General features: G+C 34.6%; 1 protein-coding gene and 1 pseudogene across 7 annotated transcripts in view; both read left to right on the top strand.

Moving 5' to 3' along the window:
• The window catches only part of FAM227B (family with sequence similarity 227 member B), a 521,377-nt gene that overhangs the window by 462,976 nt on the left and 33,208 nt on the right, over positions 1–25,193 (top strand). For 5 of the 7 annotated variants that reach the window (XM_073012157.1, XM_073012160.1, XM_073012158.1 and 2 more), the window contains 2 exons: positions 6,344–6,441; positions 9,818–10,100. In XM_073012157.1, the coding sequence (XP_072868258.1) occupies positions 6,344–6,441; positions 9,818–9,991 (272 nt within the window). In that variant the 3' untranslated portion in view covers positions 9,992–10,100. Of the gene's footprint in view, positions 1–6,343; positions 6,442–9,817; positions 10,101–25,193 lie in introns of those variants that run through there. The other 2 variants (XM_038009969.2, XM_073012159.1) reach the window with 2 other exon arrangements.
• Positions 11,117–12,313, top strand: LOC103245647 (signal peptide peptidase-like 2A pseudogene; annotated as a pseudogene).

The following is a 25,193-nucleotide window of genomic DNA, read 5'->3' as shown; positions in this document are numbered from 1 at the left end:
TTAGGAACCAACCTAAGTGTCCATCAACAGATGAATGGATAAAGAAAATATGGTACATATACACAATGGAGTACTATTCAGCCACAAAAAAGAATGAGGCTTTGTCACTTGCAACAACATGGATGGAACTGGAGATCATTATGATAAGTGAAATAACATAGGCACAGAAAGACAAACATTACATGTTCTCACTTATTTGTGGGATCTAAAAATCAAAACGATTGAACTTGTGGAGATAAAGAATAGAAGAATGGTTAACAGAGGCTGGGAAGTGTATCGGAGGTCTGTGTGGAGGTAGGCATGATTAATGGGTACAAAAAGAAATAGAATAAATAAGACCTAGTATTTGATAGCACAACAGGAGGACTATAGTCAATAATTTAATTGTTCATTTTAAAATAAAACCAAAACAGTGTTATTGGATTGTTTGTAACACAAAGGATAACTGTTTGAGGGGATGGATATCCAATCTTTTATGGTGTGATTATTATACATTACATGTCTGTACCAAAATATCTCATGTACTCCATAAATATATACACCTAATATGTACCTGTAAAAATTAAAAATTGAAAAAGTTTGTTTAAATGTGATTTACCACTGAAAGAGATTTAAAAAAAAAAAAAAAAAGTATGACCATCTCAGTAGACAGGAATAAAAGCTTTTCATGAAATCCAACATCCATGATAAAAACTCTCAACAAACTAGACATCAAACGAATATTCCTCAAAGGAATAAGTATCATTCCTAGCAGAACCATAGTCAACAAGCATATTGAATAAGCAAAAGCTGGAAGTATTCCCATTGAGAACTGGACAAAGACAAGGATGCCCACTCTTCTCTCTTCTATGCAACAAAGTACTGGAAGTCCTAGCCAGAGCAATCAGGCAAGAGAAAGAACTAAAAGGCATCCAAATAGGGAAATAACTCAAATTATTTCTCTTCGTTGGTGATATGATTCTGTAACTAGAAACCCCTAAAGACGCCAGGCGCAGTGGCTCACGCCTGTAATCCTGACACTTTGGGAAGCCGAGGTGGGCAGATCACAAGGTCAGGAGATCGAGACCATCCTGGCTAACATGGTGAAACCCCATCTCTACTAAAAATACAAAAAATTAGCCAGGCATGGTGGCATGTGCCTGTGGTCCCAGCTACTCGGGAGACTGAGGCAGGAGAATCGCTTGAACCCAGAAAGCAGAGGTTGCAGGGAGCCAAGATCCCTCCACGGCACTTCAGCTTAGGCAAAGAGCGAGATTCCATCTCAAAAAAAAGAAAAAAAGGCTGGCAGATCACGAGGTCAGGAGATGGAGACCATCCTGGCTAACAGGGTGAAACCCCGTGTCTACTAAAAATACAAAAAATTAGCCGGACGTGGTGCTGGGCGCCTGTGGTCCCCGCTACTCGTGAGGCTGAGGCAGGAGAATGGAGTGAGCCAGGGAGGCGGAGCTTGCAGTGAGCTGAGATCTGAGATCGCGCCACTGCACTCCAGCCTGGGCGACAGAGCAAGACTCTGTCTTAAAAAAAAAAAAAGAAAAGAAAAGAAAAAGAAAAAAAGAAAAAAGAAAACCCTAAAGACTCTGCCAAAAGGCTCATGAAACTGATAAACGACTTCAGCAAAGTTTCAGGACACAAAATCAATGTACAAAAGTCAGTGACATTTCTATATACCAGTAACATTCAAGCTGAGAACCAAATCAAGAATGCAATTTCATTTACAATAGTCACATACAAAAAATAAAATACCTAGGAATACATCTAACCAAAGAGGTGCAAGATCTCTAGAAAGAAAACTACAAAACACTGTGGAAAGAAATCGTATGTTACACAAACAAGTGGAAAAACATCCCATGCTCTTGTATTGGAAGAATCGATAATGTTAAAATGGCCATACTTCCCAAAGCAATTTACAGGTAAAACACTATTCCTATCAAATTACCAGTGTTATTCCTATCAAATTACCAGTGTTATTTTTTTATGTCATATATGTTGTCTTTCATACTATTTGTCTAATGATTCTAGTTTTTCTGTAATCATTTAGCTTTTATTGGCGGTTTTAATTATTCTTTCCCACACTGAAGCACAGAATGTGCTGAGCATATCAAATATGTAAACACCCCATGAATGCTATTGCTAATAATTTAGATTTTGCTCATTAAATGAGATCAAAAGAAATAATAGAGAACAGTCCTACTGTGAAGAGTAGCATATGAAACCACAAGGATTGCAGACAAGTTTAAAAGAAAAATGTGGTACATGATAGAAAATATCCGGGGAAAAAAAAGTTGAATATTTGCCTTTCACACAAAGTATTGCAAATTTTCCTGGCCTTCTCTTTTAGGAGACATTTTTAGATATGGAACTGTGGAAACATGGTTTCAACGAGGAACACATCAATAATAAGTTCAGACAATCACTAATACAAAAGAGGAACACATCAATAATAAGTTCAAACAATCACTAATACAAAGATGGTTAAGAATTTTTATGACAGTACCAGTCAAGACTGTCAAGATTTGGTTATAAAATAAAGATAGTCTCAATTCCTTCTAATTTTATTATTCTCAATAAGCAGAGTTTGTACTCCACATACAATTAAATTAGTCTCAATTTTATATCATTCTAAAACTTCTTGTGTAGATAAATGTACATGTCATGGGAAAATAATTTATCAGATGGTGTGCTCTAAGATTTGCCTCTGAACCCATTTAGTGGTGGATTTTTAAAATATGTTTTTCATTCTACAGGAAAGATTTTTAAATGGGTCAATAAGTTTCTTCACCAGCACCTTTGATCAAATCTTAAGCTTAAAAGCTACTCTTTTATAAAACATATGTAATGTTTGGCTCCACAGAGCCTTAGTTCATAAATACATCAGTTTCTTATTCAGATACTTTTCACTTTGGTTCTTATAAAAAAGCAATAGAAATGCTTTAAAAACTAATAACTTGTGTCTTGCATCTATAACTTGCCTGAGCAGTGATTTGGTCCTTAGAGATACAAATATAATTCATAGTAAGAAATAATGGGTAAAAGTAACTCCCAAAAATGCCAAAATAAAGCAATAATAAGATGGCACTTTCCTTGGGAAGCAAATGTGATATGAATCACTAATTTATTATAACGTAAAAATCTTCATGTTCTTGGATATACTAAATTTGGTGCAAAGTTAGTGAAACATAAGGATGCTAGTGATCTACATATGCATACACTTTATAGTTAACAGTATATGTATAAATACTCAGACTGTATAATCTCTCTGTGAAGTTATTTACAATTATTATATTATGTTAACATAACATTACTAGGAGAAGCAATTCTAATGTAGAGCATTGTGAAGGTCCTTAATCTTTCAGTTTGCCAATTTGAACCATGAATTTTACACAGAGAGGTGGGAGGATGGATCTGTAAGTAGGTACGTAGAGAGGTATAACTCATTTGAGGTTTAATATCTATACAAACCAGTGAGTGGGCCTGCAGATGATCAGATTGAAAGGACTTGGAAATAGGCATATAAAGATCTGAAACAGGCAGAGAAGCGTGATCAGAAAATACACACAATAAGATATTAAGAATATACTCATGAGGCCAGGCACAGTGGCTCACACCTGTAATCCTAGAACTTTGGGAAGCCAAGGTAGGAGGATCATTTGAGGTCAGGAGTTCAAGAACAGCCTGACCAACATGGTCAACCCAGTTTCTACCAAAAATAGTAAAAATCAGTTGGCCATAGTGGTGAACGCCTGTAATCTCAGTACTCAGGAGGCTGAGGCAGGAGAATCGCTTAAACCTGGGAGGCGGAGCCTAGATCGCCACTGCACTCCAGCCTGGGCAACAGAGCTAGACTAGGTCTCAAAAACTCATGAGTATGCAATACTTTATTTGAAATACTCATCATTTTCCTATATTATTGGACAAAATTGCATTAACATTTTATTTTTTATTTGCTCAGATCACATACATTTTGCCAAATGGATACCTATATTTTCTCTTTATTTCTCCTGGCATTTCTTTTCTACCCCTCTCTCCAAGGTACATTCCAACTCTTGAGCTTCTAAAATTATTATTACTGTGCTATTTTGGTGCATTCTATAGTTCTTCTTATTTATGAGGGTTATTGGATTCCTTCCTAGACTTCGTTAGAACAACTAAAAATCTCGGAAATTCCGACCATTTACAGGATTTAAAAGTCTACTGTAAAATTATATCAGGCTTGAGTCTCAGGTATTCTCTTTGTAAAATGACTCGGAAAGATCTGATCTTGAAGTATTCTAGCCTCAAAAATTCTTGCTTTGATACCAACTATCTATAAAGTAGAGCTTTTATCTGGTGTATTTGGTTAATGCAAAAAACAGTTACCCAAATCAGGAATCATGGAAAATGATACTTGTATCTCTTACCATTTTAACTTAAAACAAATTAAATATTACATCATTTGTCTGTCTTTTAATGAAGGTGTAAGGCCTTTTCTTGAATTATCTTGCATTTCAATACCAGATTAAAAGTCTCTTTCTGAGAGTAGTTCTGATTTCAATTACATATATTCTAAAGTATATCTATCAGCAATACTTTTTCTGTTTCTATAGTCAATTATTGTATTAATATTTGTGGCCTACACTTGACCTTTCTTTAATTTTTCCAAGATATGTGAGTTATTTGCATTTCAGAAAGACTATTAGAATAAAAACTGCAAACGTGGATAGCAATAACCATACTTACATGTCTCCCTTTTAGAGGGGATAACACCTCAAAAATAAATAGGGGATAATTATGGAAATGAAACTTTCCCAACGCAAGTGGAGGAAGACTGGAACATTTTTTCACGAGTGAAATTTCTGGAGACTTAGTAAGAACAGTTAAGACATATTTTATCATAGTTTTATCAGATAGAGTCATTTTTGGATTTTCAGGTAATATTCCCAAGCTTTCAGAGATGCTGAGAACAGACAGGCACTGAAACTATAATCAGGGGGAATATTAACATTTTTCCCTAAAACTAATCAATGGGTTAGAGGGAAAAAAACTAATAAATACAGGCATTTTAATGTTATTGATTAGTCATCATATCTAGATGAATTTCTTTGCAATTTTTGACTCTTTTTGTGCTTAAATTGCTTTGCTTTACTATTTTGCCATTGCCAGTACTCTCAGCTTAGATATTTTACCTCATATTAATGTATACTACTATCTGTTAAACAGCAATTCCACAATTAAGCTCAGGTGATCTGAAAAGTAAACTTTTTATTGTGTGTACAGTGAACATGAAAGAGAGGTTCTTTTTTTTTTTAAATTATACTGGTTCATAGAAGACTAGAAATAAAGCAATATCATATACATTAAGTATTATATATATACTTAAGAATTTTCAAAACTGAGCAAGTTTTGAAGAAAAAAATACGGTTTATTACTTTTCTTGCCCATTCTAATTCTAAATCTAATATTTTTTCTACTCAAAATGTTTAAATGTAAGTTCCTTGCTAACCAATTTTTTTAATCCCTGGTGGACATAAATGCTTACCTGCCTTTCATATTTCAAGCTAATGCCTAATATTTCCTAATGTCTAATGTCAAAAATCAACCAAGTAACTTTCTTTAACTCTTAAGAGGTTTGTCATCAACATTATAATCACTAGATCTGATTAGTCTACCCAGTAACTGATAATCAGTGCCAGAGTCTAGAACAAACCTCTCAGATCACCTTTTTTCTCTGATGTTAAGATACACTTAATACCTAGCTTGTGCTTTTAGGCTGATTGACATGCCTGATTAAATCACATGGTTCTCTTTTCCTTTAAGAAGTGGCACGATTCCCTCTGTACCCTCATGCATATTCATGCAGGTTGAAAGGAAAGGTCACCAAGTCTCTTCTTATCTGGGTGTATTGTCAGAATATAGAAAAACAGGACTCTGAGGCAGAGGCTCAAGTTGTTTATTGCATTTAATTAGAGGGTCATCGCTCTGGACTTAGAAGCAAAAGACCTAGATTTGTGTCCTCTCCTTCTACTACTTAGTAAATAGTAGCTTAAACAAGTCATAGAACTTGTACTTTAGTCTTCTCAACTGTAAATTATGGAAAATGTTTCTTAGCTCACTGAATGGTTTGCGAGGATGACATAATGTAAATAAATGAATTTTATAAATTCTAAAGCCCTATTGAGTGAAAATACGAAATGTAATATTTATTTCCTCTTTGGGACAAGTTATAACAATGTCTTTACACTCTTTATCCATGTTTGCCCTTCTCCGCGTTCAGGGTGCATCGTTAAAAGGCGAAAGAGGTATCATGCTTCTTCTGTGAAGGAAAAAAATACCAGAATTTTTAAAAGTATTTTATTTTCTGTTTTAGCTATCGACTTCAATATTATAAAGATTCTAAACAACCCAAGAGCATATGTGTTGCCCATATCCAAGGAAGAATCAGGATTATCAAGACTAGCAACAAAGGTTTGGAGTATAATAATTATGAAAAAATTTCTTATTTGTTTAATTTGCAATTTGTGCTGTACACAGGCAATGCTGGTTATTACACTCTTAACATATATTTTGGAAAAGAATTTAATGGTCAAAAGAGATTTGTTTGAAAGTTTAATCTTAATATTAAAAAGTTTTATTTTCTTTTGAAAATATCCCCATCTCTAATGAAAAATATCATAATATTTATCTTTTTTCCTTACAACATGTCTTGTCACCCTTTCTCCTTTGGTTGACATACAAAGGCTCCATCTGGTGTTTGCATATGAATATGATCTCAATAAGCAGCAAAGCTGCAGGGAAAACTTCAAAGGAGTATCAACAATAGTTGACCTGTCCTTACTTCTTAAGCCATGGTCCTAGAATAATTGACCACATGTAGATACTGTTACTCTTAAGTCTTGAATGCTTAGTTTCTCGACATTCTTGAAGGTGCCTTGCAAGTAGAGATTTCATGGACTCACCACCATGTGTTGCCTTAGCCAAAATTTGATGAGATTATTGACCTGAAATTCTGAATTTGATATCTTAATTTGTTAGACAATTAAGTTTTAAGTTGGTCATAGTTTTTATTGCTAAAATGTTGTCTACATCACCTTATCAAGTCTGATAAGATAATTTATTTAAAATTAAAAATTATGCCTATATAAAAACCACTTTCTGAAAGTCAGTATTTATGTTTTTCCCAGTATTTAATAAGCCAAGCTTAATGAAATATCTTCTTACTTTATTCTGACCTTCACAGTGAGGCTAAGGATGGTTTGCAGGCACTTCAGATATTAACTGGTGACGTATAGAAGTCAATTTTGAATCAATAACAATGTCACACCATTTCCTTTGGGGCAATATTGCCAGATTTAGAAATCAGGGATAAGTAATAGAAATTATATATCTGATCTTCAGCAAACACCAAAAATGGTCTCTCGAACTTTGTTTAGTAATTGTTGTGTCCTCATATGGCAGAGAGAATGAGCTCTGGTATCTTCTTCTTCTTATAAGGACTCCAATCCCATCATTGACAACCTCATCTAAACCTAATTATGAAGAGCTCTGAAATAATACTGCTTGAGCAATGGCCAAACTATTTATAAGTATTTCTTCTGAAAGGAAAAGACTCCGAAGGCCACAAGAACTGTTTTCAAATATGTAGAGAGCTACTGTAGGAAAGCAGAATTAGAGTTTTTCTGTGTGGCTCCAAAAAAAGTATAACTTTTGCCAACAAATAAGCGAAAGATACAGGGATATAGATTTCAGCTCAACATGAAAAATTTTCCAGACACCAAAGTTGTCCAAATGCTAAATGGGTGCCTATGGGTTTCTAGTCCCTGAAAGTAACATTGGGTATGAGCATTGGCAGAACACATATTCAAGCCTCAAAAATCAGTGTTTAGCTTTCTATTCATTGTAGCAATTATCCTTCAATAAATTAACCGAGAAATTAGGCACCCAAATCACCCCTTGGACTTTCTATTTCATCCTTTATAATCGTTCTTAAGTTTATGGAGTTGCTTGATTCTTTGATTTTAGGGCTAGGTTGACTTGACAATAAAAGTCTTGCTTCATGGAATCTTAAAGTGCTCTGACAAATTTCTGCTATTATCTTTCGTGGGATGAATGGAAACATTAGGATTTCTGTTCATTGGCTTGGCTATTTGGAGTGTCTCTAGCAAGAGGTTTTTGGTCAACTTGCGGCATTCTGCTTTAAAAACCAGAACACCAGGCTAGGTGCGGTGGCTCACGCCTGTGATCTCAGCACTTCAGGAGGCCCAGGCAGGTGGATTACGAGGTCAGGAGATGGAGACCATCCTGGCTAACACAGTGAAAACCCATCTCTACTAAAAATACAAAAAAAATTAGCCAGGCGTGGTGGCGGGCACCTGTAGTACCAGCTACCTGGGAGGCTGAGGCAGAAGAATGGCATGAACCCAGAGTCAGAGCTTGCAATTAGCCAAGATCGCGCCACTGCACTCCAGCCTGGGTGACAGAGCAAGACTCCATCGAAAAAAAAAAAAAAATACCAGATTTGCATTTAATACCTATTTGCCTCTTACCTGGCTGAACTACTCTTAAAAACCATGAATTCTTATAGAGGAAAAAGGGCTGCAAACTGTGATTTTCTTAACTTAATAACTGATAACTGCAGAAAAATAACAGAAATGTCTATTTCTAGAATTTTAGTAAGATAGAATGTTTATCTTATAGTACCCAAGAAAGAAACAGGAAGGGCATTGCAAAACATCTATCTAGACAGGCAAACTTTTTAAAAATCTAAACTGAGCTTGGGCTAGTTTTGCATACATTTTGAAAATCGAGCTATATATAACCCATTGTGAATCATGGGAGCTTAAAATGAAGGAGTGATTTACATCAGAGAAAACATGTCTGATACTGACATTAACTTTTTCCTGGCAAAGAATTGCTATTGATTATGATAGTCCCATTATTTGAAATGATTCTGTAGCTGCTAGGAATTCTGAAACATATTTTTTTGCAAAAACCTATAGAATAAAAAAGTGACCATAAGCAAAAGAAATTCAAGAGAACTGTATGTATCAATAAAAGCAAATGAAAACAAAATTTTATTTCCCCACAGGAAGTGTAATCAATAAAAAATATCTCATAATGGTATTACAAAGATTGAGGAAAACTTAAAATATTAGTAGTTGCCATACTGACATTTCTCCCATAAGAAGGGAATAATAGAATCTTGGAGTAATTATATTTATGGTTGTATTCTTGACATAGGATTTTTAGTCAACAGGGGTTTTTTTTTTGTTTTTTTTTTCCATCAGCACCTTGATGCTATCCTACTGCCTTCTGGTCTGTTTTGTTATGATAAGAAGTTAGTTATTAATCTTATTAAAGTTCCCCTATATATGAGTTGCTTTCTCTTGCTGCTTTTGAGATTTTTCTCCTTGTCTTTATTTTTTAAAACTTTGTCTAGGATGTGCTAGGTGTAAATTTATTCTACTTAGAGATTGCTGAACTTCTTGGATGGGTTTTTCATAAATTTTGAAAATTTAGACCATCATTTCTTCAGATATTTTTCCTATGCCTTTTCCTGACTTTGTTCATTTTCTTCATTTTTTTTTTTTTCTGTTCTTAAGACTGAATAATGTCTATTGCCTATATACAAGCCTGATAAATCAAAAGGGTAGAAGAGCCTTATGGCGCATACTTATAGACTCTTACTTTGGTAAATTCCTCTAATTAAGAAGATGCTTTCTGGAATTTCCTTTATTTTAATATATCAAATTGTAACTTTATGCTAAATATGAAGTTATATTTTATTCACACTTTTTTAGAAACACAAAAGTAATCATCATCTTGATTCTTTTCTTCCTTACAGTCGCACTATAGTAGTAGTGGTCCAGAGTTTAATCGTGTTCTCTTCAATTTTGGAGGTCAGAGTCCATTGATTTTATATTATCTTAAGATGCATGAGCTGGCTGGTATTTCCAAAGCACCTAAGAAAACCAAGATTAAACTCACTAAGATATTCCACGAACCATATCCTTTTTAAAGCTTTGCTTTAATATGATTTGTTTCAAAAATAATACTCAAAACGTTTCACTGAATGTCTCAACTGAGAAAAAAAAATTGAATGCATGTTTTATCAATGCTTCTCTTTAGTATTAATATTTACTTATGCTTAAAACTTTTGGCTAAACTATCTTCTTTTTTAGATCTAATGCTATGATTTTGCATGTAAGAAAAGTAAAACAAACATTAACCCAAAGAACTTTTAAAACTGGTATACTTGATTCTCTGATAAAAGGCTATCTTTGCAACTTTACTGTTCAGTGACTGGTTTCAAACATTTCTCAGAATTATGAGGCATGGGCTTCTAGCCTTCTCCAAAGAGAGTTTTAGGCATGTTTTAGCTGTGGAATTCTTTGTTCCAATGAAAATTTATCAGAACAATTTTTACACATAAAAAAAGCTATTTTTATGTGTAAAATAAAAAATAAGTAAAAATCGGAGCTCTTTGGCTGAAGCAGGGGTAGGGCCCAGAGTTCTGTTTTTTACAGTCCTGTCTATCTTCAGTATAACTTTTCTTGGCCCAGTCCCCATTAAGGACTCAGGTGAACCCCAAAGGAATTAGAACACTAGCCACTAAATTGGAATGTGGGCTGCAGTGGCGGCCCCTGCAGCAGCGGCGGCCCCTGCAGCAGCGGCGATGCCAGCCTAGCCCGGCCGCCCGCGCCTGTCCGGTCCGGTCCGGCCACGGAGGCAGCGCAGTGGCGGGACTCCGAACCTACCCCGCCTAGTGAGCCGTGCCGCGCCACCCCACCCGGCACCCACCAGTCCGATGGGGCCGCAGCGGCGGCTGTCCCCTGCCGAGGCCGCCCTGCTCTGGGGCTTCCTGCTCCCCCTGACAGCCACTCAGGAAGCAATCTTGCTTGCGTCTGGAAATGGCACATCCAAGGACTACTGCATGCTTTATAACCCCCATTGGTCAGCTCTTCCAAATACCCTAGAAAATGCAACTTACATTAGTTTGATGAATCTGACTTCCACACCACTATGCAACCTTTCTGATGTTCCTCTTGTTGGCTTAAATTAGAACAAAGCAGTTGTGGTGCAACGGGGAAGCTGACATTTTCTTGAAAACACCGGAATTGAACAGAAAAGAGGTGCTGAAGCAATGTTAGTTGTCAATAAGAGTATCCTATTTCCTACCTCAGGTAACAGATCTGAATTTCCTGATGTGAAAATACTGATTGCATTTATAAGCCACAAAGACTTTAAAGATATGAAGCAGACTCTAGGAAATAACATTACTGTGAAAAATGTATTCTCCATCGTGGCCTAACTTTGATTATAGTATGGTGGTTGTTTTTGTAATTGCTGTGTTCACTGTGGCATTAGGTGGGTACTGGAGTGGACTAGTTGAATTGGAAACTTGAAAGCAGTGACAACTGAAGATAGAGAAATGAGGGAAAAAAAGGAAGAATATCTAACTTTTATCCTCTTACAGTTGTAATATTTGTGGTCATCTGCTGTGTTATGATGGTCTTACTTTATTTCTTCTACAAATGGTTAATTTATGTTATGATAGCAATTTTCTGCATAACATCAGCAATGAGTCTGTACAACTCTCTTGCGGCACTAATTCATAAGACACCATATGGACAATGCACGATTGTGTGTCGTGGCAAAAGCATGGACATGAGACTTATTTTTCTCTCTAGACTATGAATAGCAATAGTTATTGTTTGGGCTGTGTTTCGAAATGAAGACAGGTGGGCTTGGATTTTACAAGATATCTTGGGGATTGCTTTCTGTCTGAATTTAATTAAAACGCTGAAGTTGCCCAGCTTCAAGTCATGTGTGATACTTCTAGGCCTCCTCCTCCTCTATGATGTATTTTTTGTTTTCGTAACACCATTCATCACAAAGAATGGTGAGAGTAGCATGGTTGAACTTGCAGCTGGACTTTTTGGAAATACTGAAACATTGCCAGTAGTCATCAGAGTACCAAAGCTGATCTGTTTCTCAGTAATGAGTGTGTGCATCATGCCTGTTTCAATATTGGGTTTTGGAGACAGTGTGTGCATCATGCCTGTTGATTGCCTACTGTAGAAGAGTTGATGTTCACACTGGTTCTTCTTATATAGACTATGTTTCCTCTACGGCAGCCTATGCTATTGGCATGATACTTACATTTGTTGTTCTGGTGCTGATGAAAAAGGGGCAACCTGCTCTCCTCTATTTAGTACCTTGCATGCTTATTACTGCCTCAGTTGTTGCCTGGAAACGTAAGGAAATGAAAAAGTTCTGGAAAGGTAACAGCTATCAGATGATGGACCATCTGGATTATGCAACAAATGATGTCTGGTGAACATATTGTGCTGCGATAATATTACGTGGAACGCTATAATGTGTCATTGATTTTCTACAAATAGACTTTGACTTTTTAAATTGATTTTTGAATTGACAATCTGAAAGTCTTCAATGATATGTTTGCAAATATATATTTTTATGAGCTGGTACTGACAGTTACATAACGTTAAAGTTGTGCCTTCAAATTAAATAAAAGGATATGGTATGTGTAGTTTCCAAGATGTTTTACATACAGTATATTTTTCTAAAAAGAAAAACAAACAAACGAAAAAAAAAAAAAAACAAAAAAACATGCATTGACCCACCCCTATACTTTTTTACTGAAATGTTTCTTCCAACTGTAATGGTAGATAAAAGTATTACTATCAAAGTGAGTTTCTGAATGGGTTTTACTGTAAAGAATTATGCAAATTTTATCTGCTTTATAGAAATAACTGTTTAAGACCACGCAAGAAGGCGGTTCAACAGTGAATATTTGGACCTTATATCACTGCAGAGGTTAGAAATGTATAATTTTGGAATAAATATAAGTGCATATTTTTGTAGTATGTTTTTTTAAAACTCCTTTCATAAACTTGAGAGCTGAAATTACTTCAGACTGCATGTGTATTATATTAAGAACATTTTTTCAGGTGTAGAGAAACATAATATATAGAACTAGTCACTAAAAGGAGACAGAAACTGAAATCTAGTGGTCTGTTGGCTGTTTTTTTGAAAATGTAGCTTAAATTTCAATACTAACATTCAGTTTCACTTTGGTATTTCTGATCTTTGAAATTTGGTTCTGTTGATGTTAAGCTTTGATTTTTTTTAATTATTTTTCTTAAGAAATTATGTATTAATACATATGACTTACTGTGAGTACCACATTCCTAACATTATCCCACATTCCCCCACCCCCACCCTTTATCTTTTTTTTCTTCCTGATTCCCACCCCTTGCCCCATAGGTAGTGGCTGTTAATCTTGGTGGAGGATGTACAAAGTGTGGTTCAGAGAAAAGAACTGGCAAGAACAGCAAGAGACTTGGTGTCAGTCTCAGTTTAATTACAATACAAGAAAGAGCTGAGCAATTTGCCACAGCTCAAGACACTTGTATCTCAGCCTTCTCATCTGCAAAATTAAGTAGGTTAGACCAGCTAATCACTCTGGTACCTTCCAACTTGAAAAATTTTTTCTCTTCATTCTTTGGTAAATTTCAGATGTGGCTTGAACATTCTCCTGAGAGTCAGAGGTCAAATTATCTTTACATTTTCTTTTATTTTATCTAAGAAATTCCCAAATGACAAGTGATAACAAAAGCAGCAGGATTTTTCATTTCTCTGTAAATAATGTATAAAATATGTGAACAGATCTATATATTTCATCTAAAGCCAGTTAAACTTATTAAAAAAATAAACTTAATCCTTTTAAAATGGATCACACCTTTGATATTTGAACTAAATTTTGTATTAGAGTTGTTTTTTATACTTTTTCTTTTTTATTATTATTATTATACTTTAAGTTCTAGGGTACATGTGCACAACGTGCAGGTTTGTTACATATGTATACTTGTGCCATGTTGGTGTGCTGCACCCATCAACTCGTCATTTACATTAGGTACATCTCCTAATGCTATCCCTCCCTTCTACCCCTCCCCACAATAGGACCTGGTGTGTGATGTTCCCCTTCCTGTGTCCAAGTGATCTCATTGTTCATTTCCCACCTATGAGTGAGAACATGTGGTATTTCGCTTTCTGTTCTTGCGATAGTTTGCTGAGAATGATGGTTTCCAGCTGCATCCATGTCCCCACAAAGGACACAAACTCATCCTTTTTTATGGCTGCATAGTATTTCATGGTGTATATGTGCCACATTTTCTTAATCCAGTCTGTCACTGATGGACATTTGGATTGATTCCAAGTCTTTGCTATTGTGAATAGTGCTGCAATAAACATACATGTGCATGTGTCTTTATAGCAGCATGATTTATAATCCTTTGGGTATATCCCCAGTAATGGGATGGCTGGGTCAAATGGTATTTCTAGTTCTAGATCCTTGAGGAATTGCCACACTGTTTTCCACAATGGTTGAACTAGTTTACAGTCCCACTAACAGTGTAAAAGTGTTCCTATTTGTCCACATCCTCTCCAGCACCTGTTGTTTCCTGATTTTTTAATGATTGCCATTCTAACTGGTGTGAGATGGTATCTCATTGTGGTTTTGATTTGCATTTCTCTGATGGCCAGTGATGATGAGCATTTTTTCATGTGTCTGTTGGCTGTCTGAATGTCTTCTTTTGAGAAATGTCTGTTCATATCCTTTGCCCACTTTTTGATGGGGTTGTTTGTTTTTTTCTTGTAAATTTGATTGAGTTCTTTGTAGGTTCTGGATATTAGCCCTTTGTCAGATGAGTAGATTGCAAAAATTTTCTCCCATTCTGTAGGTTGCCTGTTCACTCTGATGGTAGTTTCTTTTGCTGTGCAGAAGCTCTTTAGTTTAATGAGATCCCATTTGTCAATTTTGGCTTTTGTTGCCATTGCTTTTGGTGTTTTAGACATGAAGTCCTTGCCCGTGCTTATGTCCTGAATGGTATTACCTAGGTTTTCTTCTAGGGTTTTTATGGTTTTAGGTCTAACATTTAAGTCTCTAATCCATCTTGAATTAATCTTTGTATAAGGAGTAAGGAAAGGATCCAGTTTCAGCTTTCTATTTATTGTATTAGAGACTTTTAAACAATTGTTCGCTTTTGCTGAATAAATTGCAAACAGAGAAGCTCCACTGACCATCAGTCCCTCTGCTTAATGCGGTCAGGGGTCCTTTTGTTTATGGCAAATGACTTATCTGACAAGAGTTAATTTTGCCTTCATTGTATCAAGTTTGAATTTTTTCCAAGAAATCTGATTTATTTGGCAGACTCTGAGAGAGAGAACACATTAAGTGCCACTTTAAAACTCTAACTATATTTTCATATATAATATTAATAAAGTATTTGCCAAAATACAGTTTTTTTTTTTTATCTGCAGCCTCATTCCAGCTTTATGATATTTAAAAGCCTCAATCACATTTTATAAAGAATGTTAAATAAAATTATTGGGTTTTTTTTTTTACTACATTGAAATAAGATAATTTCTCAAAATACTTGGTTTCATATGACTGGAGTAGTAATTAATATTTTAACTTCATTATTTAGATTTTGCTCCTCAATAGCATAGTTATGGTATATCCAGAAATCTGAAGTCTGAGTTATTTGATACAAATTCTACTTTATCCAACCATTAGTTATTATGGAGGTAAAATCTTGTTCTAATTTGCTATTAAAATCTTATTGGTTAAACAGAAATAAGAAAAAGTGTAATTACTCAAGTTTCTTTATCCTCAATGTCAACTTTATATTGTAATTAAATGTATAGCAACCAAGCTGACAATAGTGATTAAAAATTTAAGTACAGAAATATTTTATTTGGGGAGTCAAAATGAACAAAGGATAGGGGAGACAAAAATTTGCCTTAAAAAGCTGTCATCTCTTCCTCTCTTGCTGTCTTACCACCAATAACTTTAAGGGCAAGAGAAGCTGTTTTTTCCCCTACACATATCTTTAAAATAATGATACACTGTATTTATTAATTTTCAATGCAAAAAAAATGTTCTTAGTTAGAAAGTCCCTATGAACATTTTTGTGGCTTATCAACAGAAATCACAATCTCAAATTGTAATGTAGATTACTTTTATCTTGGTTTAGTTTAGCAAAAATAAATGTAAGGTTTGCTCAGAAAAGCCTTGATAGTCTAATACATTATAATTATATTTTCCTCTAGCTTGTAAATGTTTTTTAGATTAGCAATTCCTTGTTGTTAGAGTCTGCAATTTATTTCTCGTTTAAAGAAAGAGAATTTTAACTCATCTGCTATTGTCATTCGTATATTTTACTTACATGTCCAAAGAGATTTTAGTGAATTGATAAATTTATAGTAAATACAAATGAGCTTTCCAGTTTTCCTTGCTCTTTCGATTTATGCTTTAGTATAAGCAAAAATTATTATTTTTACATTTTTAAAAATTTTCATGGGTACATATTAGATGTATATATTTATGGGGTGCATGAGATGTTTTGATACAGGCATGCAATGTCAAATAAGCACATCATGGAGAATAGGATATCCATTCCCTCAAGCATTTATCCTTAGAGTTACAGACATATTTTACATTTGACTAAAAAATATTTGAACTAATTTATTTAAGCTTGAGCTCTAAAATTTCAGCCTGATCTTAACCAATGAAATTTCAAAAACAAAAACTGTACTTCAGTTTATAATTGAATTGAATTCAGTGTAGACCACTAAAAAGAAATATATCTATAATATATAGTATATATAATATGCATTTCATATATTGATATATATTATATAATTATATATAAAATATATAATATATAAATATTAATATATTTATAATATATAAATATATTTTATATATTATATATTATTATATATATTATATATAACAGAAACTGTACTTCAGTTTATAATTGAATTGAATTGAATTCAGTGTAGACCACTAAAAATAAATATATCTATAATATATATTATATAATATATAGTATATATAATGTATTTTATATATTTATATGTTATATATAATTATATAATATATAATATATAAATATCAATATATTATATTACATTATATATTATTATATATCATAATATGTAATATATATTACATTATTTATTATATATTATATATTATATAATATACTATATACTTTATATATTATATATTACATTGCTTTGCATCTATATATTATATAATATATATTGTTTTAGGTCTATATATATTACATATATATAATATACATAAATAACTTTATACATTTCCTGGAAGAAAGGTACCCTATAAATTCAAAAGATCTGAATCAAATTACTCAACCTTTTGGAATTTGATCCTCTACTGTAATACTCATATGTGAGATTACTGAATTTTCAGAGTAAAAAAATTATCAACAGGGTAATATATAGGCCATATTATAGTGAAGATCATAAGTATAAATTTCCTTGTTTAATGTTTCAAAAGTTAGGACAGTCTTTGTTTATAAATATGTTCATTGGAAGAAAAGTTATTTTTAAAACTAAATTTTTATATTAGTCCTCCATTACTGGCAATTAAGGAACAACCAAAAAAATGTAGAATATTTAATGTCATCATGTGGTTCTTTGATTAGGCATAAAAAGTATTGCAAACAGCTTTTCTGTTCCTTTGGAATATGAATCTTTTTAATATCTAAAGTTAACCTGCAACATTTTCTAGTAGAACAAGTCAATATATATTAAGTAATTTTTGCCTGTTTTATACCTTCTGTTGTATTTTGTTCAAATGAAAACATTTTTGAAAACACATGATTGAATTTTTACTTCTCAGATAATTGGCTTGGGTGTGGAATTTCTTAACACTTTGATATGTAAGTGTAAATTAATACTTTTATAACACTATTAGGCTTTATATTTTTATGGAATATGTTTTAAAATTTGAAATTTTTGAAGCGTTAATTCAGCAGTACTTTAAACTATCATTATGTGCCAATACTGACATGAAAAAAAAATTATGTATAAATTTACTATGGTATTCAATAAATTCTATTTTAAAATAAAAAATGGAGTGTATATAGCTCTGGGTATAAAAAAACTTAAAATTGTTATTTATATCTGTTTATATCTTCAAAAATGAAACAGAAGTTGTATCTTACAAATATTTAGTAAGCAGTTTCCCTCACTCAGCTGATATTTCATTCTGCACTCTCCTATGTTGAGCAATAACGATGACATCTTTTACTTGTGTTGTTTTCTGACTATCATAACATAGTGCTGTTTTCTTTGGGTAGTTAAGCAGATTTATGGATTATATCATCTAGTTCTAACCAAACTAACACTCACTAATGAGCCAATAGCTTTAAAAGACTCCTGAAAAGAAACAGCATCTTGATGATAATATTTAATAATACAAGAATACATTTTTAAAAACAAGAAAATGGCAGAATAATATTTCTTCTACTCCCTGAAGGAGATCTTTTTCAGCCATGCTATGAGATAAAATCAGTGATGACCTAATCAGTTCTGCCAAGATGTAGGTCAAAAAAATAAAAATAAAAATATTCAGAAAGACTTTTTGAAATATGTGTATACATTATTATTATAAGCAATGAATCTAATCCTAAGTGTACTTTATATTTTTCAATGTTCAGTGATAGTATAATGCTGGTTTAATTACCAAAGCATTTAAAAACAAACTGTCCAGAACATCAATACAAATCTCTATGATTTCAGGACAAAAGGGTTTGAGGTACCATTAATAAGTGAAATAAGTTGAATTTTGCTTTTAAAATATTTTTCTCGTCTCACTCTTTTCTATTTATAGATTGCTTATCTTTTATAATGTACATAATATATTAATACAGATTGATGTGAATATAATTTATAAATTTAAATTTATACCTACATGGGAGTATACTCATATCTTTAACTCATGGGATACATGATCAAGAGGGTGTAGAGATCACTGCTCTAGCTAATTCTCAGGACCCTTCCCAGGACATTTCTCCCATATTTCAGTCAAGACAACTTCCTGAGTGTCACTGACCACAAGCACATGGAAATAACATGGACAGCCCTGGAACACAAGGACGGAGGCAAACTACAGGGTTAAATCAGACTACAGGGCAGGTTCTCAGATTTGTGACTTGAGTAGTGATGGAAGAATTCTCATCGAGGTTGAATTATGTCCAAAGCAAAATTTTTTAAATGTTTGGAAATGAAAGTTGAAAGGTATCTAAAACCTTCCACAATAGATTACTTTTATTTTTAACTACTTTTTATTGTGATTAGGCTTTGATTGTGTTTGATTTTTGATGGGCATGAATTTGTCCAACAGCTATACAAGGATTCATCCACCAATTTACTGAGAATGTGGGAAGAGTGTGAGTATGTGTGGGGCGGGGAAGGGAGGAAGTGGAGACCTAAAGTAAGTAACTTAGCGGAGGATTTGATCCCATTCAAATTTGAAAGAAATCACCCTTTAGAAAGTAAAGAGTCGTTCTGAGCTTATAAAGTATAATGGCCACTGATAAGAATAAATGTTTCTAGACTTAATGAGCAACATGATAATGATAATGATGCCTCACTTACATCATCACTAGGAGTTTTTCAAAAAATGAATCAGATTCCCCCTATATATTATTGTTGGAAATGACAAGAGTCCTGTGACAAATGGGCAGAGCAGGCACCCATCACAGTCACTCTACAGATAAGAAAACCAGAGCACAGAGGTTAGGTGGCTTGCTCAGGTGATTCATGCAGCAGCGCTATCTGATTCCTGAGCCGTGGGTGCTTTCCTGACATCGCGATCCAGGCTAGAATTCTCCCTGAGCATGATATCAGTGGCTGCTGGCAGAGCTAAAAAATATTTCATCCAAGATACTGATAAGCTATTTCCAAAATTTGTGTAGATTTCCTATAATTACCTGTGGAGATTTTGATCATTGAATTTATCTCTATCTCACTCAAATTTTACATTGACGCTATTCAGCATATATAACATTCTTATTAGTTTTCTCTGAATTCACTGCAATTGTATGGTTTTCCTGAAGTGGAGACTCCAGACAACACGTTACAGCAAGTGTACCTACACAGAGTGAGAAAATGAGAGAAAGCAGAGATGTAGATGGAGAAAACTCGTAACAAAAAAGATAGAATAATCCATCATATTTGAGGTAGGCAGACTCTAAGATGGTACTCAATCAATGATCCCCACCTTCTGATATTCATGCATTTATGTAATTCCCTCCATTTGAGTGAGAGTTGAATCTATGACTTGCTTCTAACAAAGAGATTATAATAAACATAATGGGAAGTCTCTTCTGAGATTCGGTTACAAAAAGACTGATATCACTCCTGCTTACTCTTCCTTGCTCACTCTCTGAGAGCTCTCTGGGAGAAGCCAGCAGTCATGTTGTGAGCTGAAGGAAGCCCAGATGGTAAGGAAGTAAGGATGGCCTTCAGTCAACAGCCAGTGAGAGACTGAGACCTTTAGTCTAACAGTGCATGACAAAAAACATCTTGCCAGTAACTGTGTGAGTGAACTTGGAAGCAGATCTTCCCTCAGTTGAGCCTTGAGATGACTGCATTCCCTGCCCACAACTTGATTGCAACCTGCAAGAGACCCTGAGCCAGAAGCATCCAGCTAAGCCAGGCCCAGATTCCTGGTCTATGAAAGTAATAATAAATGTTTGCTGTTGAAAACTGCTAAATGTGGGGGTAATTTGTTACACATGAATAGAAAACTAATACATTGTATGAACAAACTCTGACTTAGATAACTGTCATTGAGATTTCTATAGCCTCACCACACATCTACAGCCATCTGATCTTTGACAAACCTGAGAGAAACAAGAAATGGGGAAAGGATTCCCTATTTAATAAATGGTGCTGGGAAAATTGGCTAGCCATAAGTAGAAACACAGGCATGGGCAAAGACTTCATGTCTAAAACACCAAAAGCAACGACAGCAAAAGCCAAAATTGACAAATGGGATCTCATTAAACTAAAGAGCTTCTGCACAGCAAAAGAAACTACCATCAGAGTGAACAGGCAACCTACAGAATGGGAGAAAATTTTTGCAATCTACTCATCTGACAAAGGGCCAATATCTAGAACCTACAAAGAACTCAATCAAATTTACAAGAAAAAAACAAACAACCCCATCAAAAAGTGGGCAAAGGATATGAACAGACATTTCTCAAAAGAAGACATTCATACAGCCAACAGACACATGAAAAAATGCTCATCATCACTGGCCATCAGAGAAATGCAAATCAAAACCACAATGAGATACCATCTCACACCAGTTAGAATGGCGATCATTAAAAAGTCAGGAAACAACAGGTGCTGGAGAGGATGTGGAGAAATAGGAACACTTTTACACTGTTGGTGGGATTGTAAACTAGTTCAACCATTATGGAAAACAGTATGGCGATTCCTCAAGGATCTAGAACTAGATGTACCATATGACCCAGCCATCCCATTACTGGGAATATACCCAAAGGATTATAAATCATGCTGCTATAAAGACACATGCACACGTATGTTTATTGCAGCACTATTCACAACAGCAAAGACTTGGAATCAACCCAGATGTCCATCAGTGACAGACTGGATTAAGAAAATGTGGCACATATACACCATGAAATACTATGCAGCCATAAAAAAGGATGAGTTTGTGTCCTTTGTGGGGACATGGATGCAGCTGGAAACCATCATTCTTAGCAAACTATCACAAGAACAGAAAACCAAACACCGCATGTTCTCACTCATAGGTGGGAACTGAACAATGAGATCACTTGGACTCGGGAAGGGGAACATCACATACCGGGGCCTATCATGGGGAGGGGGGAGGGGGGAGGGATGGCATTGGGAGTTATACCTGATGTAAATGACGAGTTGATGGGTGCTGACGAGTTGATGGGTACAGCACACCAACATGGCACAAGTATACATATGTAACAAACCTGCATGTTATGCACATTACCCTAGAACTTAAAGTATAATAATAATAATAAAAAAGATTTCTATAGCCTCAATTACTTAATCACATTCTAGCGTAACCATTTGTCTGTTTGTATTTCTCACCCCATAGAAAACAAAGACTAATTTGTATCCCTGACACCTGAGAAAAGTATCTAGTACCCAATAAGTATTAAATAAATATATGATGTATAGGGTTGCATGACTTTATATAAAGATAAGATCAAATTTTGTATTTTTCAATGAAACATGACACATAGCTACAATGAAGAAAACTAGAGGACAGAGATAGAGATAATCTTTGAAGTTATTATTATCAAACTGATGTTTAAAAAAAATCAAATAATTGCGTACCAGGCACTGTTCTAAGTACATTTACTAATCCATTTAATTCTCATTTAAACTTGTGAGATAGATACTATTATTGTCTCTATTTTACTGATAAGGAAACTAAGCACAGAAATTTAGGTAACTTGCCTGAAGATACTAGAATAAATGATAGCACTTGGAATCTCTCATTAGCAGACTAGTTTCAGATCTGATGCACTAACAACCTCTGGTACTTAATTGTTTACCATAGAGCAGAGGTCCCCAACCCCTGATACTGGTTCGTGGCCTGTTAGGAACCAGGCTGCACAGCAGGAAGTGAGTAGCAGGTGAGCAAGCGAAGCTTCACCTGTATTTATAGTCACCCTCCATTGCTTGCATTACCTCCTGAGCTCTGCCTCTTGTCAGAGCATTGGCAATGTTTGATTCTCATAGGAGCACAAACCCTACTGTGAACTGCACATGCAAAGGATCTAGGGTTGCACACTCCTTTTGAGAATCTAATGCTGGATGATCTATCACTGTCTCCTGTCACTCCCAGATATGACCATCTAGTGCAGGAAAACAAGCTCAGGGCTCTCACTGATTCTACATTATGGTGATGTGTATAATAGTTTCATTATATATTACAATGTAATAATAGAAATAAAGTGCACAATAAATGTAATGTGCTTTAATCATTCTGAAACCATCCCGCTCACACCTGGTCCCCTGAAAAATTGTCTTCCATGAAACTGGTCCCTGGTGCCCAAAAGGTTGGGGGCCGCTACCATAAGGGACTTTAGCTCCAGAAAATAAAGGCATATTATCGGCTTTTAAAGATAATCACAATTATGGCTTGGGGGAAGGGTGATAAGAGTCAGAGAAGTCAACAGAAGACAAAAAAGAAGGGATGCTAGAATAATGTCCCTCATATTTAAGGATACACAGTTAGTTGAAATTTCTACCATTGTTGCTGTGTTAAATCACTTTAGCACTTTTCCCTCCAGACCTTTAAGGTTACATAACCAGGCAAATTCTATTTTAGAATATTTCTATTTTAACAAGATATTTTTTAACTTACTTAAACAAACTCAAACACAAAATAATATCATATTTGATCATAACAAAGTCTTTAAATTAGAATCTGTGGAACAGACATATTTAAGAATAAATTTAACCAATCCCAAATCTAGCAGAAGATAAGAAATAACCAAAACCAGAGCCGAACTGAAGGAAATTGAGATGTGAGAAATAATACCAAAGATCATGAGTCCAGGATTTTGTTTTTTGAAAGAATAATACAGATAGACTGCTAGCTAGACTAATAAAGAAAAAAAAGTAGATCCAAATAAACATAATCAGAAATGACAAAGAAGACATTACTACCAACCCCACAGAAATATCAAACAACCTGAAGACTGCTACAAACATCTCTATGCACATAAGCTAGAAACCTACAAGAAATGGATAAATTCCTGGAAGATACAACCTACTGAGATTGAACTAGGATTAAACTGAATCCCTGAACAGACCAATAACAAGTTCTGAAATTGTATCAGTAATAAAAAGCTTACCAACCAGAAAAAGCCCAGGACCAGATGGATTCACAGCTGAATTCCACCAGATGTATAAAGAAGAGCTGGTACCATTCCTACTGAAACTATTCCAAAACATTTAGGAGGAGGGACTCAGTTTCCTAACTCATTCTGAGGCCAGCATCATCCTAATATCAAAACCTGGCACAGACACAATAAAAAAAGAAAACATCTGTCCAATATGCTTGAGGGACATAGATGGAAAAATTCTCAACAAAACACTAGCAAACTGAATCCAGCAGCATGTCAAAAAGCAAATCCACCATGACAAAGTAGGCTTTATCTCTTGGACACAAGGTTCATGCAACATGTGGAAATCAATAAATGTAATTCATCACATGAAACAGGATTAAAAACAAGCCCAAAAGATTATCTCAATACATGCAAAAAAGGCTTTTGATACAATTCAACATCCCTTCATGATAAAAACCCTCATCAAACTAAACATTGAAGGAACATACTTCAAAATAGTAAGAGCCATCTATGACAAATCCACAGCAAACAGCATACTGAATGGACAAAAGCTGGAAGCTATTCACCTTGAAAACCAGAACAAGACAAGGATACCCACTCTCAACACTCCTATTGAACATAGTATTGGAAGTCCTGGCCAGAGCAATCAGACAAAAGAAAGAAGTAAAAGGCATTCAAATAAGAAGAGAGGAAGTTAAACTATCCCTGTTTATAGACAACATGATCCTACATGTAGAAAAACCAATAGTCTCTGCCCAAAAGCTCCTTAAGCCGATAAACAACTTCAGCAAAGTTTCAGGATACAAAATCAATGTACAAAAATCAATAGCATTCCCACATACCAACAACATCCAAGCTGAGAATCAAATCAAGTCTGCATTCCCAATGACAATAGCCACAAAAAGAACAAAATACCTAGGAATACATCTAACCATGTAAGCAAAAGATCTCTACAATAATAATTACAAAACACTGCTCAAAGAAATCAGAGATGACACAAACAAATGGAAAAAAACATTCAATGATTGTGAATAGGAAGAATCAATACCGTTTAAATGGGCATACTGCCCAAAGCAATTTACAGATTCAGTGCTATTCCTATCAAACTACCAATGACATTCTTCACATAATTAGGAAAAACTATATTAAAATTTATGTTGAACCAAAAAGCTTGAATAGCCAAGACAATCTTAAGCAAAAAGGACAAAGCTGGAGGAATCATGTTACCCAAATTCAAACTCCACTACAAGGCTACAATAACCAAAACAGCATGGCACTGATATGAAAGCAGACACAAAGACTTATGGAACAGAAGAGAGAGCTCAGAAATAATGCTGCACCCTACAACCATCTAACCTTCAACAAAGTTGACAAAACAAGTAATGGGGAAAGGACTCCCTATTCAATAAATGATGCTGAGAAACTGGCTAGCTATATGCCAAAGATTGAAAC

Source organism: Chlorocebus sabaeus, chromosome 26 (assembly GCF_047675955.1).
Source record: "Chlorocebus sabaeus isolate Y175 chromosome 26, mChlSab1.0.hap1, whole genome shotgun sequence".
Lineage (NCBI taxonomy): Eukaryota > Metazoa > Chordata > Mammalia > Primates > Cercopithecidae > Chlorocebus > Chlorocebus sabaeus.
The sequence above is the reverse complement of the archived record's forward strand: the minus strand, read 5'-3'. Positions and strand labels throughout refer to the sequence as shown.